The sequence below is a fragment of the Lonchura striata genome, chromosome 27 (assembly GCF_050655825.1).
Source record: "Lonchura striata isolate lonStrDom1 chromosome 27, ASM5065582v1, whole genome shotgun sequence".
NCBI lineage: Eukaryota > Metazoa > Chordata > Aves > Passeriformes > Estrildidae > Lonchura > Lonchura striata.
Genome location: NC_140729.1, coordinates 2,272,586 through 2,296,420, shown reverse-complemented (window position 1 = coordinate 2,296,420; position 23,835 = coordinate 2,272,586). Strand labels below are relative to the sequence as shown.

Sequence of the window (23,835 nt, the reverse complement as noted above, 5' to 3'; positions counted from 1 at the left end):
GTCAGAGTAGCACCACCAGGCAAAAAGGACTGAAGGGAAGGAGCAGAAAACTACCCAGGCCTATCCCTGAGAACCTCCCAGGTGTACACAGAGAAAACAGGCCAGAGGAGGAGCAGCCTGGAGGAAATTTTCACTGTAAAAATCACAGTGGAATACAGAGATTTTACGTCAGAGCTTCCAGGGGGGTTGAAACCAAGACAGAACTGCCAGCAAGGACAAAGGCGAGCTCTCCATGGAAGACAGCACTCCTGAAGTTCAGAGCTGCAGTAACAAAGACCAAATTCCAAAAGCCCCGTGTGCTTTGGGAACTGCTGAGCTGCAGGATGCAGCACAGCAACCAGGGAGCAGAGCATTCCTATGGCCATTGCATTCCAGGTCACATCTGAATTGCCATGGAGCTCCAAGCAAAGCTCCACAGCATCCATGGAGACAACTGGAAACTCACTGAACGTTAAGCCAGGGCTAGAGAAAGAAAAGATCAACATTAGACTATGTCACAGGATGATTAATGAACACCTGAAATAAAACGCACAGAGCTACCTTGAAATAATTGTTTCCTTCTGGAGCAAAGTTACTGAGTAAAAGGGGAGAGAAAATTAGAGATAAGCCAAAATCCAGCTGGTTGCTCCTCGCCCTTCCAGCCTGCCCACATTTCAGAAGGGAAGAAACTCTAGTGCTGAGAAAAGAAAGTTTAGGCTGAGAGATGGAGTTTGCACGTGGCTGCCTCTAATCCAAGGGGAAAGAAAAGACAAACCAGTTCAGGAAGAGCAAAATCCACCCCAAACGAGCCCTCCTGAAAAGCAGGATCACGCTCCCACACGCAGTAAACAGATAAAGGCTTCCAGAAATAGGTGAAAACATTCCCCGTGGCTGAAGTTCCCAGCAGGTAAGCGCCTTAGATCCTGCTCCGGGAGCCTCCCCACGAAGGGGCCACTCCAGAGGTGGGTGTAACTTAATCCCAGCAGCTCCTCCAGCCTCCCTCCCTGCCCGCAGCCAACATGGACGCTGCCTCCCGCCAGGCACAGAGGCGGTTCCCAAAGTGTCAGCCCCATTTCCAAAGGGAACGGTCAAAGCTCCCAGCCAAAGCCAACTCCACACACGGCACTGGGCAGCAATGGGGAGGAATCACGGAATCACGGAGTGGTTTGGGTTGGAAAACGCCCTGAAGAGCATCCCATGGGTAGGAACACCTTCCTCTAGCCCAGCTTGCTCCAAGCCCTATCCAACCTTGGACAACACCATGGATGGAGCATCCACAACTTCCTCAGGCAAGCGCAGCAGGGAACAATTTTTTCCCCAATATCCCACCTTAAACCCACCCTCCATCAACCTGAACCCATCCCCCCCTGTATCCCATCACTCCAAACTCTCCCGAACTCCCTCCCAGCTCCCGGGGCGAGGCGGGGCACACGCACCTGGCGATGGGGCTGCGGCTGACGGAGCGCTTGGAGGCGAAGGGGCTGCTGGAGCGGCGGCGCCCGTAGGGGCTCGGGGACCTCCCGCTGTAGGAGCCGCTGCCCCGCTCGTAGCTGGACGAGCGCCTCCGGCCGTAGGGGCTCACGGATCGCTGCCGCCGGCTGTAAGGGCTGGGCGAGCGGGCGTTGGACTGGTAACCCACGGGCTCCTTGTAGGGCGGGCTGAGGGATTGGCGGCGTGAGGATCCGCCGGGGCTTTTCCTGTAGGGATCGTAGGTGCTGGAGGTGTGCGAGCGGGGCGGGCTGAGGTCGTATTCCTGCACGTAGGAAGCTCCCGAAGGGCTGTCGTCCAGTTTTGGGCTGTCCGACCATTTCCTGTGAGGGCTCCTGGATTTCCTCTTGGGGCTGTCGATGGTTTTGTAACTTTTGGGAGCATCCCTTTTGCGATGGCTTTTGCTGCGCTCTTTGTGGCTGGACTTGAGCTCCCGCTCCTTCCTGGATTTCTCCTTGTGCGCCTTGGCCGAGCGCGATTCCTTGTTGCTGCTCTTGGAGGAGGAGAGCGCCTTGGGGTGCTCCTCGCTCTCCAGGAGCCTCTTGGAGGATCCCGAGATCCTCTCCTTGGCGGACCTGCTGGAAGCATCCAGGCTCTTTTCCAACTTCCTGTCCTTCTCCGCCTGTTTGCTCTTCATCAGCTCCCGGAGCCGCTTGTGCTGGTGGTGCCGGTGCTTCTGGGCCCTCTCGCTCCTCTCCGCCCTCCTCTCGTCGTTGTCCCTCCTGTCCAGCTTGAGGCCCACATCGTCCGAGAAGGTGTCCGAGTCCGAGCTGATGTCATCGTACTCCACCAGCGGCTTGATCACCGCTCCCAGGGGCGCCGCCGCTTCCTGGGCCGCCAGCGGGGACTCCTTGGAGTGCCTGGACTTGTGCCTCTTGTGCCTGGAGCCCGCCCGGTGCCTCTCCTTGCTGTTGGAGCCGCCGCCGCCCGGCTGCGAGCACGCCCCGCCGCCGTCCTTCTTGCCCCCATGCCTCTCCGGGTTTGGCATTCCTCCCCCGCTGCGCTCGGGAACGGCGAGGGGCGGACTCGGCGGAAACCCCCAACTTCAAACTCCCTCCGCGCCCGCCCCTCGCACCATCCACGCCGGCCTCGCTGCTCCCTCCTCACACGGGGAGCGGGGCCCGAGCCCCGGAGGCGGCGGGAGGGACGGGCCGGGGCGGGGGGGGGGAAGGAGCCGGGAGGGGAGGGGGAAGCGCCGCGGCCTCACCGCCTCATCCGAGGGGGGCCCAGGCCCGGCGGGCAGCGCGGCCGCCCCGGGAAGGCGGGGCCCGGAGCGCTGCCCGCGGCCTCAGCGGCGGTGGCGGGGCCTGGGCGCGGATCCCCGGCCGAAGGGGCCCCGGAGCCGCCGCCGCCCCCGGCGCGGCCCCCGCGCTCTGCCCGAACCGGAGCGGCGCCGTCCGGGGGGCGCCGCCAACTCTCGCGAGACCCGCCCGCAACTCTCGCGACAACTCCGCCGCCGCCACCCCTCCCTCCTTCCCTCCCCGGCGAGTCCTCCTCGTCCGCGAGTCCTCTCGGGGGATGGGCGGGGCCCGCGCGCTCGTCCTCTCGCGAGAGCCGCCAAATCGCGCGGCGGCTCCTTCCCAGCGAACTTTAATCGGGGCGCGGGGCGGGGACAGCGCCCCCTAGCGCCCGGCCCGCAACAAAGCTCCCATGGCGGCGGCGCCGCCGCTTCCGCCCCGCCCTTTCCCGCCGCTCTCCCGCTCCGCCGCGCCGCGCCCTAAAGCCGCCGGCGGGTGGCTGCCGAGCCCTCCCCGGCGCACCGCCGGCTAACGAGCGGTTAATGCTCCGTTAGGGGCTGCGGAGCGGCCGCCGCGCTTCCAGGGCGCTGAGGGGGCGGGGCGCGCTGGCCGCCGAGCCCCGCCCCGCTCCCGCGGAGTCTCGCGAGAGCGCGGGAGCGCGGCCGCGGGCGCAGCGATGGCGGCGGCCGCCGCCGTGTGAGGGCGAGGGCGGCCCGGCCGCCGCCGCCGCTCCCGCTCCCTCTCCGCTCCCTCTCTCCAGTCCAGACCAGCCCCGCGTTTGCAATATGAAGGCCGCGCCCGGCAGCGCCGAGGGTGAGTGCGGCGCGAGGGGCGCGGGGGTTCCCGGTTCTCCGTGAGGGAAGGAGGGCGGCCCGGCGGATCCGAGGCTCCGCATTCGGGTTGAGGTTGAGGTGGCGGCCCGGAAAGTGAAACGGGCGAGGGTCACAAAGGTGGTTTGAGGTGTGGGGAGTCTCTGTGCGGAGGTGGAGGGAGCTGGGCCTGGTTGCTGTGGAGGAGAGGAGGATGAGGATGCTATCAGTCCGGGCAGATATCGCTAGGGGCTGTCAGAGCCCTGTTCAGACTCTGCTCAGCGGCAGGACGAGGAGAAACGGCCGGAAAATAAAACACAGCAAGTTCCACCTCGGCATGACGAAGAGCTTCTTTCCAGGAGGGTGTCCAGGGAGGGTGAGTGGTCTCTGGGCACATTCCAGGTGACCCTGCCTGGCTGGGTGATCTGCAGAGATCCCTTCCAGCTCTCTCATGGGATTCTGGACAACTCAGTGTTGGTTGAGGAGGGGCTTGGACCAGGTGAGCTGCAGGGGTCCCTTCCCACCTGCAGCATCCTGTGTTGATGCAGCTGAGAGGTGTAAAGTGCCTGAAAACAAATCCCGGAGTAGCTGGGGTTGGAAGGGACCCCTGGAGATGATCCAGTTCAACCCCTCTGCCAAGGCAGGGTCAGCTGGAGCAGGGGACACAGGTGGGTTTGCAATGTGTGCAGAGCAGGAGGCTCCAGAACACCCAGCATTCATTCATTCCTTCCTTACACTTGGGTTTGGAGGGCTCAATGTGAGGTCTGTGGGCTAGCAGAGCATCAATCAGGAGCCCAAACTGTGGAATTTTGGCAGGTGGAAGTCACAGGCTCCTGTGAGGTGACACTAAAATGTCATGTCTGCACTGGACCCTCTGGGGCTGGGGACAGGGTTTATTCTGGAATGACGTCCACTGGGATGGTTTTTTTGACGTGAAAGTATGAAAAGCTCTGTCTCTTGGCAATAAAACACTGGATTTCAGTGTTCATGAGAACCATGTTCTCTTTATCACTCATCCACTGCTTCATCCCCCCCAGCACATGGAGCAGCACAAGGGGACAGCAGCCCTCAGCTTGGAGCTGATTGTGGAGCCATGGGATGTCCTGAGCTGGAAGGGACCCCCAGGACCATCAAAGCCCAGCTCCCATCCCTGCACAGGCACCCCAAAAATCCCACCCTGTCTCTGAGAGCAATGTCCAAACATTCCTGGGGCTCTGGGCTCTACAGGAATCATCAACCCAATTCCTGGCCCTGCACAGGCACCCCAAAAATCCCACCCTGTCTCTGAGAGTGATATCCAAACATTCCTGGAGCTCTGGCAGCCTCGGGGCTGTGCCCATTCCCTGGGGAGCTGTTCCAGTGCCTGAGCACCCTCTGGGAGGGGATAAAAATTCCCAAAATCCAGGAATCATCAGTCCAACTCCTGGCCCTGCACAGGCACCCCAAAAATCCCTGAGAGCGTTGTCCAAACCCTCCTGGAGCTCTTGGGGCTGTGCCCATTCCCAGGGGAACTGTTCCACTGCCTGAGCACCCTCTGAGGGGGGGAAAAAACTTCCCAAAATCCAACCTGAACCCCCCTGGCACAGCTCCAGCCGCTTCCCCATGTCCTGCTGTGGGGCAGGAACGTGTCTGAGCACAGAATTTGGCAGAACTGGCAGCTGGAATGACTTGGCTGAGGTTTTTGATGGTGGAAGGTGTTGAGGACCTTTCAAGAAGTTGGGGGAGAGAGACCAGAGAGGGGATCCAGGACACAAAACCCACCTCACTGCTTTAACCCCGTGTTTCCCACAGCCTCAGTTTCTGGGGATCCTCTCCTGACAGAACTGAACCTGCTGAGGCCACATCACTCAGGGATGGTGCAGAACAGGAGCTGAGCATTTTCCAGGAAAATCCATAAGATTTTCACAGTCCTTTAGTTTTAACAGCCTGGGAGATTCCGTAACACTTAACCTCACCTCAAGCTCTGGGGTTAAACCAGCAGTTAGCAAATTCTTTGAAGTCATTTTCAGCTTAAAGGTGGAAAGTTTTGTGTTGTTTAAGTGGTTTGCAGAACTTACCAAAGTTGGCTCACTGTGTTCCTGTGTGACAGAGGCAGAGAAGCTGAACAAGATGAGCTCCCTCCTGGAGAGGCTCCACGCCAAGTACAGCCAGAACCGGCCCTGGACAGAAACCATCAAGTTGGTCAGACAGGTCATGGTGAGCATTGCTGGGCTCTGAGCTGCAGCTCCTCTGCTGAAGGATTTCTCTTGGGTTTTTAGACCTTTTCCAGGTGTTTTTTGTTGTGTCCATGTGTCATGGTTTGATGCTGGTATCCCCGTGAAAATGCAGCTTCTTAATTGGATGCTGTGAAATGTGATTGAGAATAAAGCAGGCGAAGCTTAATAACAAAAAGGAAAAAAAAGCTTTATTAAGCTACTACTGCTATATTAGTATAAAAGAAAAAAAAGAAAAGCACACATAAAATTTGAAATTAAAACCTTTCAAAACATTCCTCTTCTTACTATCTAACTTTAATAAACTACAGTGACACACATTTGGACTCTTAATGAAGTATTTACCTTTTAATATATAATCAATACTGAGTCTAAGAGGGGACAGAGGAGTCTCCCTTGCACTACAGACCCCCAGGAAACACAGCTGCCACCTCTTGTGTTTCTGTGTCACACGTGGCACTGCCTGGAGAGAATCTGCCAGTGTGACACTCCTCTTTTTGTCACTGTGCTCTCACCACCGTGCATGGACAGAGACTGCTCATTGGGCTCCTTTGAGGATGCTTTGCCAAGGACCAAGAGGAACAACAGTCTAGTGTTTAATTTTGGGGCTACAGTCCCCCCCATTTTCCTCTAGAGCCTTTAACCCCTCTATATTAAGAGCATGTCTACTTTCAGTTGGTTATTCTAAGTGTCAATATTTACACCTGACCCCTGACTACATCAACTTCTTCCTGCTGAAAAGATTCTTTTTCTCATGTCAAACCACAGCACTGTGGCTTCACTCTCTCCTGAGTGGTGCAGGGGAGGGAGGGATGTCCAAACCTGCCCAGCCTGATGTGCCTTTCCGTTCCCTAATTAGTGTTCAGTGCCAGGGAAAGAGTAAAACCTATATTTCCTGCTATTTACCCTTCCAGGATATTGTTTTGTGGAACAGTTTGTTCAGTGACACTCAACACTCAGCCCTGGCTTAGTCAAAAATGGGTTTAAAATATTGGTGTGGCAGCAGGAGGCAGGGGAGAGCTACAACAAAACCTCCTGCCCACACTCATGTGTTAAAAGTTTGCCCAACTCTTTATTTTTCTGTCTCCTCTTCTAAAACTCTCAGCTTAGACCTATAAAAAGTTGCTACATTCTGTTCTTCCAGCTGGGCAAGTTGCTAAAAAGAAAATAAACTCAATTCCAGGCCTGCCTTTGTGATCTGCTTGCAAGCAGATTACTGCTCACCTAGAGGAATCAAAATGTTGTAATTTGGGGGTGAAATCTAATCTGCTTTTAATTATCAAAATAAACCTCGCTTAGCTGTTCAAAAGTTGCCATAATTCCCTCCTACTGAGGGACAAGGAAAAATGATGTTTTTTTTTTCTTCTGCCTGCCCAAGGAAAAGCGTGTGGTGCTGAACTCGGGGGGACACCAGCACCTGGTGAGCTGCTTGGAGACACTGCAGAAGGCCCTGAAAGGTTGGTGTGTTGTCTCCACAGGGTGGAAAATCCTCTGGAAATGCTCCATAAAAAGCACACAGGGTGTTCCTGGTGCTCAGAGGTCCATCAGCACACTGCCAGGAAGGACAGTCAGGAGTGGCTGTGCTGCTTTTATTGGGAAAATCCTCTTTTTATCCAGAAAAACTGTGGCTGCCCCATCCTCGGAAGTGTCCAAGGGCAGGTTGAGGGCTTGGAGCAATTTGGGATAATAGAAGGTGTCCTGCTCATAGCAGGGGTGTGACTTTAAGGTCCCTCCCAACCCAACCATTCATAATTCTGTGAGTGCCCATACCTGGATTCTACTTGCAGAAGAAATTCCATTCTCTCCTTGCAGTTTGGGAATATTTTGGGTTTTTTTTTCTGTGCAGACCTCATGTCTAAATTTGGGGACAAATCCTGTGTAGTTACACATGGGACAGTGTGAGCAGACATGGGAGGGAGTAACCAGCTGAGATTTGGGTTATTCCTTAGGGAATGTCAGATCATTCCCCTGAATTTTGGTTTTTGTCCCCTCCATCCAGTGTCGTCTCTGCCTGCCATGACCGATCGCTTGGAGTCCATCGCCAGGCAGAGCGGGTGGGTCTCTCTCCTCCCCTGACTCCTGGCAAAGATTTCTGCTGCTCCCCTGCCCTCACCAGAGCCTCGTGGTGCTGGGATTGGGGGATTTGTGTGCTTGGATTGGGGGATTTGTGTGCTTGGATTGGGGGGTTTTGTGTGCTTGGATTGGGGAGTTTTGTGTGCTTGGATTGGGGAGTTTTGTGTGCTTGGATTGGGGGATTTTATGTGCTTGGATTGGGGGATTTTATGTGCTTGGATTGGGGGATTTGCCTGCTTGGATTGGGGGGTTTTGTGTGCTTGGATTGGGGGATTTGTGTGCTGGGATTGGGGTTTTTTTTGGGGTTTTCTGTGGGTTTTGTGTGCTTGGATGGTGAGTTTTTTGGGGGTATTCTGTGGGTTTTGTGTGCTTGGATGGTGGGGTTTTATTGGGGTTTTCTGTGGGTTTTGTGTGCTTGGATGGTGGAGGTTTTTTTGGGGTTTTCTGTGGGTTTTGTGTGCTTGGATGGTGGGGTTTTATTGGGGTTTTCTGTGGGTTTTGTGTGCTTGGATGGTGGATTTTGTGGGGTTTTTCTGTGGGTTTTGTGTGCTTGGATGGTGGAGTTTTTTTTGGGGTTTTCTGTGGGTTTTGTGTGCTTGGATGGTGGGGTTTTATTAGGGTTTTCTGTGGGTTTTTTGTGCTTGGATGGTGTGGTTTTGGGGGGGTTTTCTGTGGGTTTTGTGTGCTTGGACGGTGAGGTTTTTTTGGGGTTTTCTGTGGGTTTTGTGTGCTTGGATGGTGAGGTTTTATTAGGGTTTTCTATGGGTTTTGTGTGCTTGGATGGTGGGGTTTTTTTGGGGTTTTCTGTGGGTTTTGTGTGCTTGGATGGTGGGGTTTTATTAGGGTTTTCTGTGGGTTTTGTGTGCTTGGATGGTGGGGTTTTGGGGGGGTTTTCTGTGAGTTTTGTGTGCTTGGACGGTGAGGTTTTTTTTGGGGTTTTCTGTGGGTTTTGTGTGCTTGGATGGTGAGGTTTTGATGGGGTTTTGTGTGCTTGGACAGTGAGTTTTTTTTGGGATTTTCTGTGGGTTTTGTGTGCTTGGATGGTGGATTTTGTGGGGTTTTTCTGTGGGTTTTGTGTGCTTGGATGGTGGAGTTTTTTTTGGGGTTTTCTGTGGGTTTTGTGTGCTTGGATGGTGGGGTTTTATTAGGGTTTTCTGTGGGTTTTTTGTGCTTGGATGGTGTGGTTTTGGGGGGGTTTTCTGTGGGTTTTGTGTGCTTGGACGGTGAGGTTTTTTTGGGGTTTTCTGTGGGTTTTGTGTGCTTGGATGGTGAGGTTTTATTAGGGTTTTCTATGGGTTTTGTGTGCTTGGATGGTGGAGTTTTTTTTGGGATTTTCTGTGGGTTTTGTGTGCTTGGACGGTGGGTTTCGTGGGGTTTTTCTGTGCATCTCACAGGGATTTTTGCTCTGGTTCCCTTGGCAGCCTGGGGTCCCACCTGAGTGCGAACGGCACCGAGTGCTACATCACCTCAGACATGTTTTATGTGGAAGTGCAGCTGGACCCTGCAGGGCTGCTCTGTGATGTCAAGGTGGCTCACCATGGAGAAAACCCCGTGGTGTGTATTCCTTGTGCTTTTGGGATTCCTGTTTATCTCCCTTTATTTTGAGCAGAGGAAATGGCTTTTATTTAACATTCCCTTAAACACAGAGTTACACCCTTGCTGCTCCTCCTACTGGGAATTTAAATCCTCCATGGAGTAGTTTGCTCCTGTGGGATTTTCTAATCAATGCACCCTATGGATTCACAGCTTGCAAAATCATTTGGAAAAGTTACCTCAATTTTTCTGAGAATTTTATGGAATTTTATGGAATTTTATCAAGGAACAGAAAGGGAAATTATTCTTACAAAGCTCAGATATGGGAATGGAAGTTAAAAATTGTGGAATGCTGGGAGAAAATGGTTTTAGTGACCTTCTGCACAAGATTTTGAGCTTGGTGTTTGATTGGCCTCTCCTCAAAACATCCCATAGTTAATATCCCTGTGTAAGCTCATTGATTTTCAACCTAAATCTTCACAGTTTGAGAAGTTTATTTCAAATTAATAACTTAAGAGGAAATGTTTTTACCTGGAATTGTCCCAGCAGGGCTTGAGGAGCGCACAGCAGGGTGTGGTTGTGAGCACTTTGTGGCTTCCCAGGAAAAGCTGATCCTCGGGAATTTCCCTGCCCTGCTATTTCCCAGCTGCAGAGCTGCACAAAGCCTGGAGTGGCTGCATTCCACGCTGACATCCTTTGTGTTTTCTTTCCTTTCCAGAGCTGTCCAGAGCTGGTGCAACATCTGAGGTGAGCGACAGGGGTGGGTTGTTGTGTTTTCACGCACAGGTTTCTCTTTGCTGTAATGATCTGATGCTATTTGATGTCTGGAAACGCAAAATTCTTCACAGCTGCTCCTTCCCCACAAAGTGTCTTCACTTCTCCAGGGGATTTTCTGGCTTTGGCTCAGATCTTGTGATTCTGGCTGCTGTGCAAGGTATCTTCAAAGCCCACAGCACATTAAAGCTGGATCGTTTAAAGAACACATTTTCATGTGGAGAAAGTCTATTTTTTTTAAGTGGCTCAGCATCTTTATTAATGTCACTTTTTAAAATGAGACCTGTTACCGATTTAAATACTTGGTAACTTCTCCCTTTTTCCTTTCAGGGAGAAAAATTTTGATGAGTTTTCAAAGCATCTGAGGGGACTTGTGAACCTGTATAAACTGCCAGGGGACAAGTAAGTCCTGGATATATTTATATCCAGATATATAAAATGAAATAACAAGTTTAGAATACATTTATTTATAGCCATGTATAAAATGAAAAAAAAAAAACCTTTAAGCTTGTAGGTTTGCACTGCACAGTTCCTTTCAAGTTTTTTATATTGTTTTACTGTTTTGTTTTTTTTATTTCCTAAGCAAACTTAAAACTAAAATGTACTTGGCTCTGCAGTCCTTGGAGTTGGATCTCCAAAAGATGGCTGGGATGTATTGGTAAGTTTTGTGGTGTCTGTGTGGTTTTCTAAATATCTATAAACACTTAGAGCTCTCAGAAATTCCTTTTTAACTGCAGGATTCAGTTGGAGGAGAGTCTGAAAGGCAAAATAAAAAGTTTGTAGCCAGGTGGATTCAGTGGTTTAAACTGAGAAAGCTTTGGCCTTGTTTGGCTGCTGTAGATTCAGTGATAAACCAGCCACGAGGGTAAAGCAGCTCCTGTTTTGCCTGTACAGTTGAAGTTTTGGATCAATCCCTCTTTGGGTCCCAGAAATGTGAATTTTGAGTTGAAATCAGTCTCAGCACGTAAATTTTGGCTTCAGGTGTGGCTGTGGCTTGTTTCAGTCTGTGTTTGCCTCTCTTGCAGGCAAGCCACCAATGCAAACCCCCTGGACAAAATCCTTCATGGCAGTGTTGGCTATCTCACCCCCAGGAGTGGAGGTACCTGTGATTCACTCTTAATTCTTAAAAAAAAACAAAAAAAAACAACTAATAATAAACTTTAATTGATTTTAACAAATTTTTAAAAAATTATTTGTTCCTGGCCTCATCTATGGGTCATAATTTCACATTAACTGATAGAAAATAATAAAGTAAAAGAGGGACAAAGTCTTTGGGTGTTTGTGTGGCTTTGTGGGGTGGGGATGATCAGGATGACTTCTCAGGATGCCTCATCAGGAGTTTCTCTCCCCCAGGTCTCCTGATGAACCTCAAATATTACGTCTCCCCCTATGATTTATTTGAGGATGGCACTGGAGCCCCCGTGGTTTTGCACGAGAACAGTGGTAGGTCAGCAGTGGGACTGCTGGGGGCTGCTGCTGCTGGAAGGAGGGAAGAAAACAGAATTCCAGCCCAGCCTCTGCTGTCACCCTGTCCAGCAGGACAATCACAGGACAGTCATTAAATCCTGTGGGTTTAATGAGCCCAGGAGACCACTGGCCACCGGACCTTGTGGCTGTGCTGGAGTTAGGGCTGGGGTATTGGGGTTTGCAGGCAGAGCCTTTTTCCTTGCAGAGAATCTCATTTTAACGTGGGATTTGTTTTGTTACCTGAATAAATAACATAAAATCCCAGCATGGTTTGGGTTTGGAGGGACCTTAAAGCTCATCACTTCCAATCCCCTGCCATGGGCAGGGACACGTTCCACCATCCCAGTTCCTCAGAGCTCCATCCAGCCTTGTGCCTCTCCCATCATCCTGGAAGATTGTTTTTATGCATGGACATGTGGCTCCTGTTACAACGCCAAAACCAAGCTCCAGTTGTCACGGAAAAAAGAGAGGGAAATTATCCAGACTCATAATTTGTTTTGCTTTGCAAAGAGCAAACTACGAACTCGCAGAAGCGTTTGGAAAATATTTTGAGAATGATGCAATTGGTCCACCTGGCAAGAGGGAAATGGAGCTTTGGGTAGAACAGTCAGTTTGGCTCCTGTCCATTTGGTCCTGGAGGTGAACAGTGAACTCTGTGCCTTGTGGGGAAAGCCAGAGTAATATTTTATGGAATCACAGAATATTTTGTGTTGGAAAAAGCCCTAAGGCTCATTCATTTCCATGGGCAGGGACACCTTCCACCATCCCAGGTTGCTCCAAACCTCATCCAGCACGGCCTTGAACACTTCCAGGGATGGAGAGTACATTTAATTCATATTTAATCCACAAAAGTTGCCTCTGGTGGGTTTTTTCCCCATCAGCTCATGTCCTTGTTGGGTTCTCCTGCTTCCCCCTGCAGTTCCTCGCTCGCTGGGTATGAACGTGTCGGTGACAGTCGAGGGAACCATGGCCATGCACAAACTTCCAATTGCTCCACTGATCATGGGCTCCCATCCTGTGGACAGCAAAGGGTAAGGGCAGGACACGAGGCCAGCACTCAGCTGGGGGGATTGTCACAGCTGTATAAAAATTCCACATGTGCTGCCTTTAGGCCAAAAAACGCCTTTTTCAGGGCTGTCAGCTGCTTCTGAGGAGTGCCTTCACTCTTAAGGTGTATTTGAGCAAACAGAAATGTTGTGCCAGGTGACAGCAGAAGCCCTGCAGCTCACAGGACCTTTTGTCCACTCCCAATTCTTCCAGAACTCCGTCTTTCTCCTCGATCACCAGTGCCAACAGCGTGGATTTGCCTGCTTGTTTCTTCCTGAAATTCCCACGTCCCATTCCAGTGTCTCGAGCTTTCATCCAGAAGCTGCAGAGCTGCACAGGTGGGTTGCAGACCTGTCAGACACATCTCTGGGGTTTTTATTCACGTTGCCTCGTTTCTATCAGTAATTGCTGCTGATTTTTAACGTGGGGAGGTGTTTGGGGTTTCGCGCTGTTCTCGGTAAAACCTGGGCAGGTTTTCCACCATCTCTCCCTGGCTTCAGGTGCCATCATTCCAACGCGGTGTTGTCCCCTCAGGTATCCCCCTGTTTGACACAGCACCCACGTTTGTGCCCCTCTATGAGCTGATCACGCAGTTTGAGCTGTCCAAGGAGGCCGATCCCCTGCCCCTGAACCACAACATGCGCTTCTACGCCGTAAGTGTGTGCCCCAGCCAGCCTGGGACACCTCCTTTGTAAATGCAGGGGAAACGAATGGGAAGGAATGATGATGGCTGGCTCCATTCAGAAGGCTGAATGATTTCTTTATTATAATTATGTTAAAATACATGAATATACTATATAAAGGAAGATACTAAAACTACATACGGCTTTAACACAACTTGTGATCCTTTCTCAAGAGTGCAGCCACGGGTGGATTGGATTGGCCATCAGGCTCAAACAATCCTTACTAGACTCTAATCAGGCACTCACTCCAGGTAAACAATTCTCTAAACACATTCTACATGAGAAAAACAAGGAGCAGAAACAGAAATTTTCTCTCTGTGCACCTCTATTAAAAATCCTGAGAGAGGGAGAAATGTGCTGCTACACACCTCCACAGCAGCATTTCAGGGGGCTTCAGCTCTTTCAGGTGTCTTCCAGGTGGGATAAACAAAATGGGTTCTGTATTTATTCACAGACAAAACTTATTCTTCAAGCATTAGGCTTTGTGTACAGGGCACAGGGTGCCCAGAGAAGCTGTGGCTGCCCCTGGATCCCTGGCAGTGCCCAGTGCCAGGTTGGACAGGGCTTGGGGCAATTTAGGATAGTTGGAATTGTCCCAGTCTGTGGCACTGGATGGGATTTGAGGTTCTCTCAACCCAAACCATTCCATGATTCTGTGATAACCATGGTACTCAGGAAAATTAGGTACTGAAAGATGCTTTGCTGTTGGAATGCAGCTGCAGGGAGGAGAGCAGAGGGGCTGAGCCTTCCCAGACCTGTCCCTCCCTTTTGTCCAGTGATGCGTGGCTGAACAAATTGCAGCATTTTGGGAGAAATCCTTAAATTTGTGCATGAGTGTTAACTCAGAGGATTCTCTCCCCAGAAGGGATGCCATCCAGTGTGAAACTGTTCTAGTGGGAACAGTGGGCAGTATTACTTCTGAGGAATTAAATGCTTTCCTTCCACTCTGAAAAAGGAAAACACTTTAATTCCTCAGAAGTAAAATGTTTTCATTTTTCAGAGTGGAAGGAAAACATCCTCAGTGATTATCCCTGTCAGCCAGAAAGGTGACGTGGTGTCGGTGGCCTCTGAGCACTGCTGCATGATGTCCATTTTCCCCTTCTGAAGCAGGGATTGTTTGTCAGGCTCTTCCAGGACAGCAGCACTGTTACTTCCTGAACAAAGACGCTCCTCTCCCGGACGGACGAAGCCTCCAGGGAACTCTGATCAGCAAAATTGCTTTCCAGCACCCGGGCAGGGTGCCCCTCATCCTCAACCTGATCCGGCACCAGGTGGCCTACAACACCCTCATCGGCAGCTGTGTCAAGAGGACAGTCCTGAAGGAAGGTGGGTGCTGTCTGAACCCAAAATGTCCCGCAGATATTTTTGGATATTCCGTGTCCAGGTCAGTCAGAAGCATTTGAGACCCTGGCAGGCAGCTGCAAACAGCTGGGATTTTACATTTAAACCATAGAATGATTTACCAACCTTGCAGGAAGAAGTCACAAAAGTTTAGATATTAGAGTAGAAGTAGTCACAAAGTAGAGGGAAGAATTTTTGAGTGCTGTACAGGGGGGTTTTGGTTTTGTACATGGGGATCAGAGGTTTTAAGATGGATTTGGGATTTGGGCCTGCCCTGTCCTCCCTCTTTGTCCTTCCTCACCTCCATGTTCTTGGTGATATTGGCACTCACAGATTGGTTTAGAGTAGAAAATCACCATTTAATATAGGTAATAGGCATTGGGGAAAAATATAAACATGTAACACGTAATGTACCATATAAAAGATAGAAAAGCACCATTTAATATAGGTAACAGGCATTGGGGAAAAACCATAAACATTTAACCTGTAATGTACCATATAAAAGAGAGCAGCAGCCCTGGGTGGGAGAGGAGAAGCAGTCGGAAGTCAGAGAGGATGTCAGGGTGTGTGTGTGCCTCTGCCTGAGCTGTGAGCAAACCACAGCAGCCCAAGGAGAAAATCTTTTAGATAACTTGCAATAAACTGCCTTGAGACTGAACAACAAGAGACCACTGAGCCTTTCTTTGGAAGCTCGGGTTGGAGGAGAGACTTTTCCACCACACGGAGCCACCCTGAACTAGGGTGGGCTCCAGCAGGTGCCACCTCCAGAGGAATATGAGGTGGGAATGATGAGCTCTGGGGAGTTCTCCTCATAAAAAATGTGGCCTCTGCTGCTCTGCTGCTTCCCTTGCTTGTTTTCCCCCATCCGTGTTGGGGTTTTGAAGCTTTGGTTCATCTCCACTGTTCCCTCAGTGAAAAGTTGCTGTGTCTTTCAGATTCTCCGGGCATCCTGCAGTTTGAAGTTTGTCCTCTCTCCGACTCGTGTTTCAGTGTGTCCTTCCAGCACCCTGTGAACGACTCCCTGGTGTGTGGTAAGTGGCCTCGGGGGCAGCAGGAGCAGCATTGCTGGCAAGGCTGGCAGGCTTTCCTGGCCCTGTGTGCAGCATTTTGATCTCTCCCTGCTCTCTCGCAGTGGTGATGGACGTGCAGGACTCCAGCCACGTGAACTGTAAGCTCTACAAAGGGCTGTCTGATGCCCTCATCTGTACAGATGATTTCATTGCCAAGGTTGTTCAAAGGTAAGCTGGGATTTTGTCCCACCCTGTGCTCCCAAGCACACAGATGATCTCTGCTCCGTCTCGTGGTTCATTCAGCTGTTCTGTGGTTCTTTGGAGGAGACAAGAACCCAGAGCCATGCTGAAAATTCAGTGCCAGATGTTGAACTGTAGCTACTTGTTTTTGAGTTTGTTTTTTACAGTCACATTCACAGGACACAGCACTCCTGTCACCTTTGGAGTGGAAACCACTGGTTTTGCTTTCAGCACATTATAGGCTTGTTATCCCTGAGGAGAATGTAGTGTTAACACTGGTTTTTGAGCTCAAAAAGCTGCTCCAGCCCATGGCAGAGGGCTGGAACTGGGTGGGCTTTAAGGTCCCTTCCAGACCAAAGCATTCCATGATTCTGTGATTACATCCTGTGCTTTTTAACTACCAGATAGTCTGTCAGCTATCAGTTATTAGAGAGAATTAATTAATTCTCCCTCTGTGATTGCACGTGCAGGTGTCTCGTGGCTGGTTAAGGGTGGTGGGAGAAGCGTGAATTCAAGCAGGACATAAACCTGGATCTGCTGCTCTCCTGTGCAAGCAGATAATGATCTGTCAGCTATCAGTTATTAACCACCAGATAATGATATTATTAAATTAGTTATTAACTAATTTATTAACTATTAAATTAATAAATTAGTTGTTAACTACCAGATAATGAATTCTCCTTCCATGATTGCACGTGCAGGTGTCTTGTGGCTGGTTAAGGGTGGTGGGAGAGGTGTGAATTCAAGCAGGACATAAATAAAAGCTGGACCTGCTCTCCTGTGCAAGCAGATAATGATCTGTCAGCTATCAGTTATTAGAGATAATTAATTCTCCCTCCGTGATTGCACATGCAGGTGTCTCGTGGCTGGTTAAGGGTGGTGGGAGAGGTGTGAATTCAAGCAGGACATAAACCTGGATCTGCTGCTCTCCTGTGCAAGCAGATAATGATTTGTCAGCTATCAGTTATTAACTACCAGATAATGATCTGTCAGCTATAATTATTAGAGATAATTATTTCTCCCTCTGTGATTGCACATGCAGGTGTCTTGTGGCTGGATAGGGGTGGTGGGAGAAGTGTGAATTCAAGCAGGACATAACTAAAACCTGGACCTGCTGCTCTCCTGTGCAGAGCCCTGAGTGCTCGTTTCCTACGTGCTGGAGGTGTAAAACCTCCCCATGACCCAGTGAGCCCCACGCTGACCCTGTGCTGTGTCTTGCAGGTGCATGTCCATCCCTGTCACCATGAGAGCCATCCGTAGGAAAGCAGAAACCATCCAAGCTGACACGCCGGCCCTGTCCCTCATTGCAGAGACAGTTGAGGACATGGTGAAGAAAAACCTGCCCCCAGCCAGCAGCCCCGGGTATGGCATGACCACGGGCAGCAACCCAATGAGTGGGACCACCACCCCAACCAACACTTTTCCTGGGGGGCCCATCACTACTTTGTTTAACATGAGCATAAGCATGAAAGAGAGGCATGACTCGGTGGGCCATGGGGAGGACTTCAGCAAAGTGTCTCAGAACCCAATTCTCACTAGTTTGTTGCAGATCACAGGCAATGTGGGGTCTACCATTGGCTCAAGTCCAACCCCACCCCACCACACGCCACCACCGGTATCCTCACCAGCCAGCAACACCAAGAACCACCCCATGCTCATGAACCTTCTTAAGGAGAATCCCCCTCAGGATTTCTCCACTCTCTATGGGAGCAGCCCTCTGGAAAGGCAGAATTCCTCCTCTGGCTCCCCCAGGATGGAAATGGGCCCTGGGGGGAATAAACAAAAGAAAAAAAAATCCCGCATGCCGGCCGACAAGCCCAAGCACCAGACTGAGGACGATTTCCAGAGGGAGCTCTTTTCCATGGACGTTGACTCCCAGAACCCCATTTTTGATGTCAACATGACTGCAGACACCCTGGACACCCCTCATATTACTCCAGCACCCAGCCAGTGCAGCACTCCTCCTGCCACCTACCCCCAGGCGCTGCCCCACGCCCAGCCCAGCATCCAGAGGATGGTTCGCCTGTCCAGCTCGGACAGCATCGGGCCCGACGTCACCGACATCCTCTCGGATATCGCAGAGGAGGCTTCCAAGCTGCCCACCAGTACCGAGGACTGCCCGCCCATTGGGACTCCAGTCAGAGACTCCTCCAGTTCAGGACATTCACAAAGTGCCCTCTTTGACCCCGATGTTTTTCAGACCAACAGCAGTGAGAACCCCTACACAGACCCCGCGGACCTGATCGCCGACGCCGCTGTGAGCCCCAACAGCGACTCCTCCAACCATTTTTTTCCGGACGGGGTAGATTTCAACCCTGACTTGCTGAACAGTCAGAGCCAGAGTGGTTTTGGGGAGGAATACTTTGATGAGAGCAGTCAGAGCGGAGACACTGATGATTTCAAGGGCTATGGCCCCCAGGCTCTAACTAATTTAGGGGTGCAAGTCTTGGGGGCTGACGGGGGGGAAAATAAATTTAAGGGGAGTGCTCCATCCGATACGGTGGATTTTAGTATTATTGCAGCTGCCAGCAAAGCACTGGGGTCCTCTGACATCATGGAGCACCACAGTGGAGGTCAGAGCCCTTTGCTGAACACGGGGGATTTAGGAAAAGAGAAGTCTCAGAAACGGGTAAAGGAAGGCAATGGCTCTGGAAGTGCCATGGCAGGTGCCGGGATAGATGGGAAGCCAGGGAAGCGCAGCCGGACGCCGTCCAGCGATGGCAAAAGCAAAGAGAAACTTCCGAAGCGGAAGAAGCAGGAGACGGATGGGAAATCTCCGTCCCACAGTTCATCCAACAGGCCCTTCACGCCGCCAGCGAGCACAGGTGGGTCCAAATCTCCGGGGAGTTCGGGCAGATCCCAGACTCCTCCCGGGGTAGCCACTCCTCCTATTCCAAAAATAACCATTCAGATCCCAAAAGGAACAGTGACTGTTGGCAAACCGTCTTCACACGGCCAGTACACGAGTAGTGGCTCCGTCACCTCCTCCAGCAGCAAAAGCCATCATAGCCATTCTTCCTCCTCCTCCTCTTCTTCCTCCTCTTCAACCTCAGGCAAAATTAAAAGCAAATCAGAAGGGTCTTCTGGCTCAAAGATGAGCAGCAGCCTGTACTCCAGCCAAGGCGGCTCCGGGTCGGGTCAGTCCAAGGGCTCGGCCCAGTCGGTGGGAAAGCCGGGGTCCTCCCCCATCACCAAGCACGGCCTCAGCACCGGCTCTGGCAGCACCAAGATGAAACCTCAAGGAAAGCCATCGTCCCTCATGAACCCTTCCATGAGCAAACCAAACATCTCCCCGTCCCACTCGAGACCCTCGGGGGGTTCTGACAAACTCGCCTCTCCCATGAAACCCGTCCCGGGTACTCCCCCGTCGTCTAAAGCGAAGTCGCCCATCGGTTCAGGCTCTGGTGGGTCCCACATGTCTGGGGCTGGATCGAGCTCGAGCATGAAATCGTCTTCAGGAATGGGATCCTCCGGGTCTATGTCACAGAAACCGCCTCCCTCGTCCAATTCCTCCACGGCGTCTTCATCTTCCTTTTCGTCCAGCGGGTCTTCCATGTCTTCATCCCAGAACCAGCATGGAAGCTCCAAAGGCAAGTCCCCGAGCAGAAACAAGAAGCCATCGCTGACGGCGGTCATAGACAAGCTGAAGCACGGGGTGGTCACGAGCGGGCCCGGCGGAGACGACCCCATGGATGGACAGATGGGGCCCAGTTCCAATTCCTCAAGCCATACGATGTCCTCCAAACACAACATGTCTGGAGGGGAGTTCCAGGGAAAGCGGGAGAAGAGCGACAAGGAGAAATCGAAGGTCTCCGTGTCTGGAGGATCCGTCGACTCTTCCAAGAAGAACTCGGATTCCAAAAACGTCGGAAGCACTGGAGTGGCCAAAATTATCATCAGCAAACATGATGGTGGTTCCCCTAGCATTAAAGCCAAAGTAACTCTGCAAAAACCCGGGGAAGGAGGCGGGGACGGCCTGAGGCCTCAGATGGCTTCTTCCAAAAGCTACGGCTCGCCCCTGATCAGCGGCTCCACGCCCAAACACGAGCGCTGCTCCCCCAGCCACAGCAAATCCCCAGCCTACACCCCCCAGAACATCGACAGCGAGAGCGAGTCGGGCTCTTCCATCGCCGAGAAATCCTACCAGAACAGCCCCAGCTCCGACGACGGCATCCGGCCCCTGCCCGAGTACAGCGCCGAGAAGCACAAGAAGCACAAAAAGGAGAAGAAGAAAGTGAAAGACAAAGACCGGGACAGAGAGAGGGAGCGGGATAAGGACAGGGACAAGAAGAAATCCCACGGCGTGAAGCCCGAGAGCTGGTCCAAGTCTCCGATCTCGGCGGATCAGTCTCTGTCCATGGCGAGCAACGCCATCCTCTCGGCCGAGCGGCCGTCCCGCGCCAGCCCCGAGTTCCTGATCGGGGAGGAAGATGATGATCTCATGGATGTTGCTTTAATTGGCAATTAATTTCTCCCAGATGAGCTGTCCGCAGGTCCTGGTGGGAAGGAAGGAAGGAAGGATTCATCTCAAACCTGCCACACGGATCTTCACGGGGTGTGTTTGGAGAGGGGGGGGAACAATAAGTATTTCCAAGGTATTTCCAAGATTTTCAGACCACCAAGGTCTGTGCAGAAGGATGTGAGTGGCAGCAGCCTGTGGCCTTCCATTCCTCCTGAATTGATGAGTATTACCATCCCTGTCGGAGTGAACGGGGATGAAACCGAGTGTGGAAATTTGGGAGCAGCTCCCAGATGGAGCAAACGGACATAGGCTGGTCTGGGAGATCCCAGTCCCTCTGCCCTCTTCCCATTCAGGATAAGCTCCTTTCGGATGTAGGAAGTTTTAAAGTAATTATTTTAGGAAGTGTTTTAAGGCTGGGTTTTAATTCTTTGGAAGAAGGAAAAATCATGAATTTTTAAATTTATTTTATTCCCACGGCATTCCTTCGTCCAATGCCCAGCTTAGCACAATGCCTCTGGCACGAGCTGGGCGCTGTTTTCTCATGGAAATCAGGATTTTATCCCGGGTCACAGCTCTGAGGGATTGCTGCTGCCTTGGGTTTGCCTTCCCGTTTATTTTAGCTATTTATTCACCTCCATGTGGGAACACCTCGTGCTCCTTGTTTTCCCCCAGCAGGAATTTGGGTAGAACCCGTGGGTTTGGGTGGCTCTGCAGCTTGGGTGACATTCCAGCAGGGTGAAATTCCAGCAAATCTCAGTGGAAAGGGAAATCCTGCCTGCACCAACAAGCTTCCCTGGAATCTCCTGGTGCTGCTGAGCTGGGAATTGTGCTCACACACAGATTTTCCAGCTAAGGGAGCCGTGTCCTGCTTGGAAAACAGTCCCAGAGTGGCTCAGCTGGGATCAGAAGTGTTGATTTCCTTAAAAGATGGATTTTCCCCTTTTGGCTGGAATTAGGAGCGTGACTCAGGCGTCCTCTCCGGGCTGATCTTGTGGTCCCTGAAAGGAAAAGAGACTCAGGAGAGTTGTTTTATTTTTAAAAGCAGTTTCATCTGATTCACTGAAGAGGAATGTGGGAAATCAGGAGTTCTGGGAACGCATCTCCTGTGGAATTATGTACTGAGCAGGATCCTGCTCCCACTGGATTTTGCTGTGGGTGCCGGAGGCCAGGATTTCCCCGTGGGAATGAGGTTGTGCTTCACCTCTGGGGACGCAGCGGGAAAAGCTGTCAAGGATTTGAGTTTTTCTTTGAAACCACTGAAACTTCCCATCCTGGGTGGGATACCCCAGGAAAGCTGTTTGTTTTTTAGCAGGTTGGCAGCTCTCCTGTTAATTGTAGGGATTTGTCACCCCTTTCCTCCTGCCTCCAGTTTAATTCCAGGCTTCCCGCAGAGCGTTGGGAGCCTGAACATCTCCCAAACTTCCTCCAACTCCGGAGAACTTCCCCTCCTTGCATTTTCCAGTATTTATCCCTTGCTCCTGGTGTCTTGCACGCCTCCCCCTCGCCAGAGCTTGAAATGAGAATAAAATGGGAAATAAATCGGAGAGCGAACGCTGATACCTGGCGCAGCGTTGGCGCCGTGGGCTGCTGCAAAGAGGACGTCAGGAATGCAATCCCAGAGGAATTCTGCTCCAGTGGCTCTCTTGGGAATGGTGCCAGCTCATCCTCTGAAGGGCTGCCTGCCCCCATCTGCTTTTATTTAATCCTTTTTTGTGTTTTTGTGGACAAAAATCCCTTCGATCCGTCGCGAGTTGTGCGAGGGCACAACCAGCCTTCCAAAAGAAGCACTTTCAAGTGGAATCCAGGCTGGGAATTCCCCAGGATGGCTCCCTGTGTTTTCCCGCTGTGCAGCATGCTAAAAGTTGGAAGGGAAAGCAGCAAAATTGACACAAAAACCTTCTTTTAAAGGAACAAGCTGCACTGGTTTCCTCTCCCCTCACCCAGACCAAAGCTCAGTATCCAAAATTCCCCCTGTGGAGGGTGGGAACAGAGGGAACAACGTCTCCTCCAGCCCAAATTTAAAGCTTTTCACCCCGTTTTGGTGCCCTGACCCCTTCCAATGACGTCAGTCCTGGGAGAGCTGAGGTGCGTGACCACGCAGAGGCTTTGGGGTGTCAGTGCTCGGGCTCTGAGAAATGGTTTATTTTTGGAATATTTTTGCTTATATTCTCAATAATTGTACATCTTTCAGTATTCAGAAAGATAAAATTAAATATAAGCCAAACCTTTTAATCTCAGGTGGTGAAGTGAACACGGAGATTAAAAGAAACTGGTTCCTTTCCTCGATTATCATGATGTACATAAATCCCTGGCTGGAAAACCGATGGATTTGTAAATAACCCCGGCTCCCGCGGCAGTTTTTTTTGGGGGAGGGGGGTGTGTGGAAAGCGGAATTCCAACTTTTTTTGGAGATATCGCAGAGAACATGTTTATTTACATGCAAATAAACCCCTTTGGTACAAAGCGGCCTCGGCTCTGTGCTGGGGGGGGGTCACAGGGGCATCCCCGCCATGCTTGATTTTCCCGCGAGAATGACATCACCGTGACGTCACCCGCGCGCGGGGCGCTGATTGGTTGAACTCGCCGCTCCCGGAAGAGAAGAGCGGAGAGGCGGGGGATACCCCCCCCCCAACCAAACCCCCCCCACCTCCCGGGACCCCCGATCCCCGCAGCCCCCCGGACACCGGGGGGAGAATCCCGGGGACGGGGCGGGGGTCCCGCACCCCCGGCACCGCGGGCGGAGCGAGGGGGCGGCAGGACCCCCACGGCGGCGCGATGGGGGCGGCGGCCTGCGGGGTAGGTGAGGACGGCGGGGGGGGGGATCCTCGGTTGTGCCCTCCTCCCTCTCTCCCGGTTCCTTCACCCTCCGCGGTACAACCCGCATCCTCCGGGCAGCGCGGGCAGTGCATCTCCCCTTCACCCCATCCCCGTCCTCGCTGCGGCCGAACCCCTCCGTTGGCACTGCCATCGCCTCTCCCTGTGCCCTCCCTCCCCTCCCTCTCCCCGGTGCCGCTCCCCTCCCCCTCCCGGTGCCCTCCCCCTCCGTCTCCCCGCGGCGCTGTCCAATGACGGCGCTCGTTGCTGGCAGGTGCGGAGTGTTTTTGTTTTGGGTGCGAGCTGAGGCCGCGGCGGCGGCGGCGCCGGGCGGAGGCCGCGCTCCGCCAGCCCCGCAGCCCCCGCGCCGCCCGCCATGCGCCGGGACATGAACGGGGTCACCAAGAGCCGCTTTGAGGTGAGGGCCCCGCCGGCCGAGCGCGGGCCGGCCCGCCTGAGGGGGAGCCGGGCTGGAGAGAGGCCGGGCCGCGGTGGTGCGACCCCCCGGGGGCCCCGAGATCCCCCCGACATCCCCCCGACATCCCCCATGAGGGCTCCGAGATCCCCCCGAGATCCCCCCTGGGGGCCCCGAGATCCTCCCAAGGGCTTCAAGATCCCCCCCAAGATCCCCCCGAGATCCAGCCCGAGATCCCCCCTGAGGGCT

The 23,835-nt window shown here is 52.3% G+C and overlaps 3 protein-coding genes across 7 annotated transcripts in view; 2 read left to right on the top strand and 1 right to left on the bottom strand.

Annotated features, from left to right (window-relative positions):
* Positions 1–2,622, bottom strand: part of CDK12 (cyclin dependent kinase 12) — a 32,848-nt gene extending 30,226 nt beyond the window's left edge. The window contains exon 1 of one of the 2 annotated variants that reach the window (XM_021532925.4): positions 1,416–2,622. In XM_021532925.4, the coding sequence (XP_021388600.1) occupies positions 1,416–2,455 (1,040 nt within the window). In that variant the 5' untranslated portion in view covers positions 2,456–2,622. The remainder of the gene's footprint in view (positions 1–1,415) is intronic. The other variant, XM_021532926.3, reaches the window with a different exon arrangement.
* A 725-nt stretch (positions 2,623–3,347) lies between these two features.
* Positions 3,348–22,820, top strand: MED1 (mediator complex subunit 1). Of its 2 annotated transcripts, none has more exons than XM_021532927.4 (17): positions 3,348–3,518; positions 5,604–5,710; positions 7,106–7,184; positions 7,727–7,781; positions 9,222–9,354; positions 10,052–10,080; positions 10,438–10,509; positions 10,691–10,765; positions 11,133–11,206; positions 11,461–11,550; positions 12,494–12,605; positions 12,835–12,959; positions 13,156–13,274; positions 14,429–14,630; positions 15,581–15,676; positions 15,778–15,883; positions 17,117–22,820. In XM_021532927.4, the coding sequence occupies exons 1-17, from the start codon at positions 3,491–3,493 to the stop codon at positions 20,361–20,363; spliced, it is 4,749 nt and encodes a 1,582-aa protein (XP_021388602.1). In that variant the 5' UTR covers positions 3,348–3,490; the 3' UTR covers positions 20,364–22,820. The 2 variants fall into 2 exon arrangements, with proteins under 2 accessions (XP_021388602.1, XP_085417939.1); XM_085561813.1 differs by lacking the exon at positions 3,348–3,518 and adding an exon at positions 3,525–3,890.
* A 279-nt stretch (positions 22,821–23,099) lies between these two features.
* Positions 23,100–23,835, top strand: part of FBXL20 (F-box and leucine rich repeat protein 20) — a 45,782-nt gene continuing 45,046 nt past the window's right edge. Inside the window, exon 1 of one of the 3 annotated variants that reach the window (XM_085561820.1) lies at positions 23,100–23,153. In XM_085561820.1, coding sequence (XP_085417946.1) covers positions 23,133–23,153 — 21 coding nt within the window. In that variant the 5' untranslated portion in view covers positions 23,100–23,132. Of the gene's footprint in view, positions 23,154–23,422; positions 23,590–23,835 lie in introns of those variants that run through there. The other 2 variants (XM_077788306.2, XR_014950213.1) reach the window with 2 other exon arrangements.

Bases quoted from the DNA above. Each gene is read 5' to 3' on its own strand.
- MED1 (XM_021532927.4), top strand. From the start codon at position 3,491: ATGAAGGCCGCGCCCGGCAGCGCCGAGG. The intron at 7,185-7,726 runs GTTGGTGTGTTG...CCCTCCATCCAG, and splicing joins ACTGCAGAAGGCCCTGAAAG to TGTCGTCTCTGCCTGCCATG. The intron at 11,207-11,460 runs GTACCTGTGATT...TCTCTCCCCCAG, and splicing joins TCTCACCCCCAGGAGTGGAG to GTCTCCTGATGAACCTCAAA.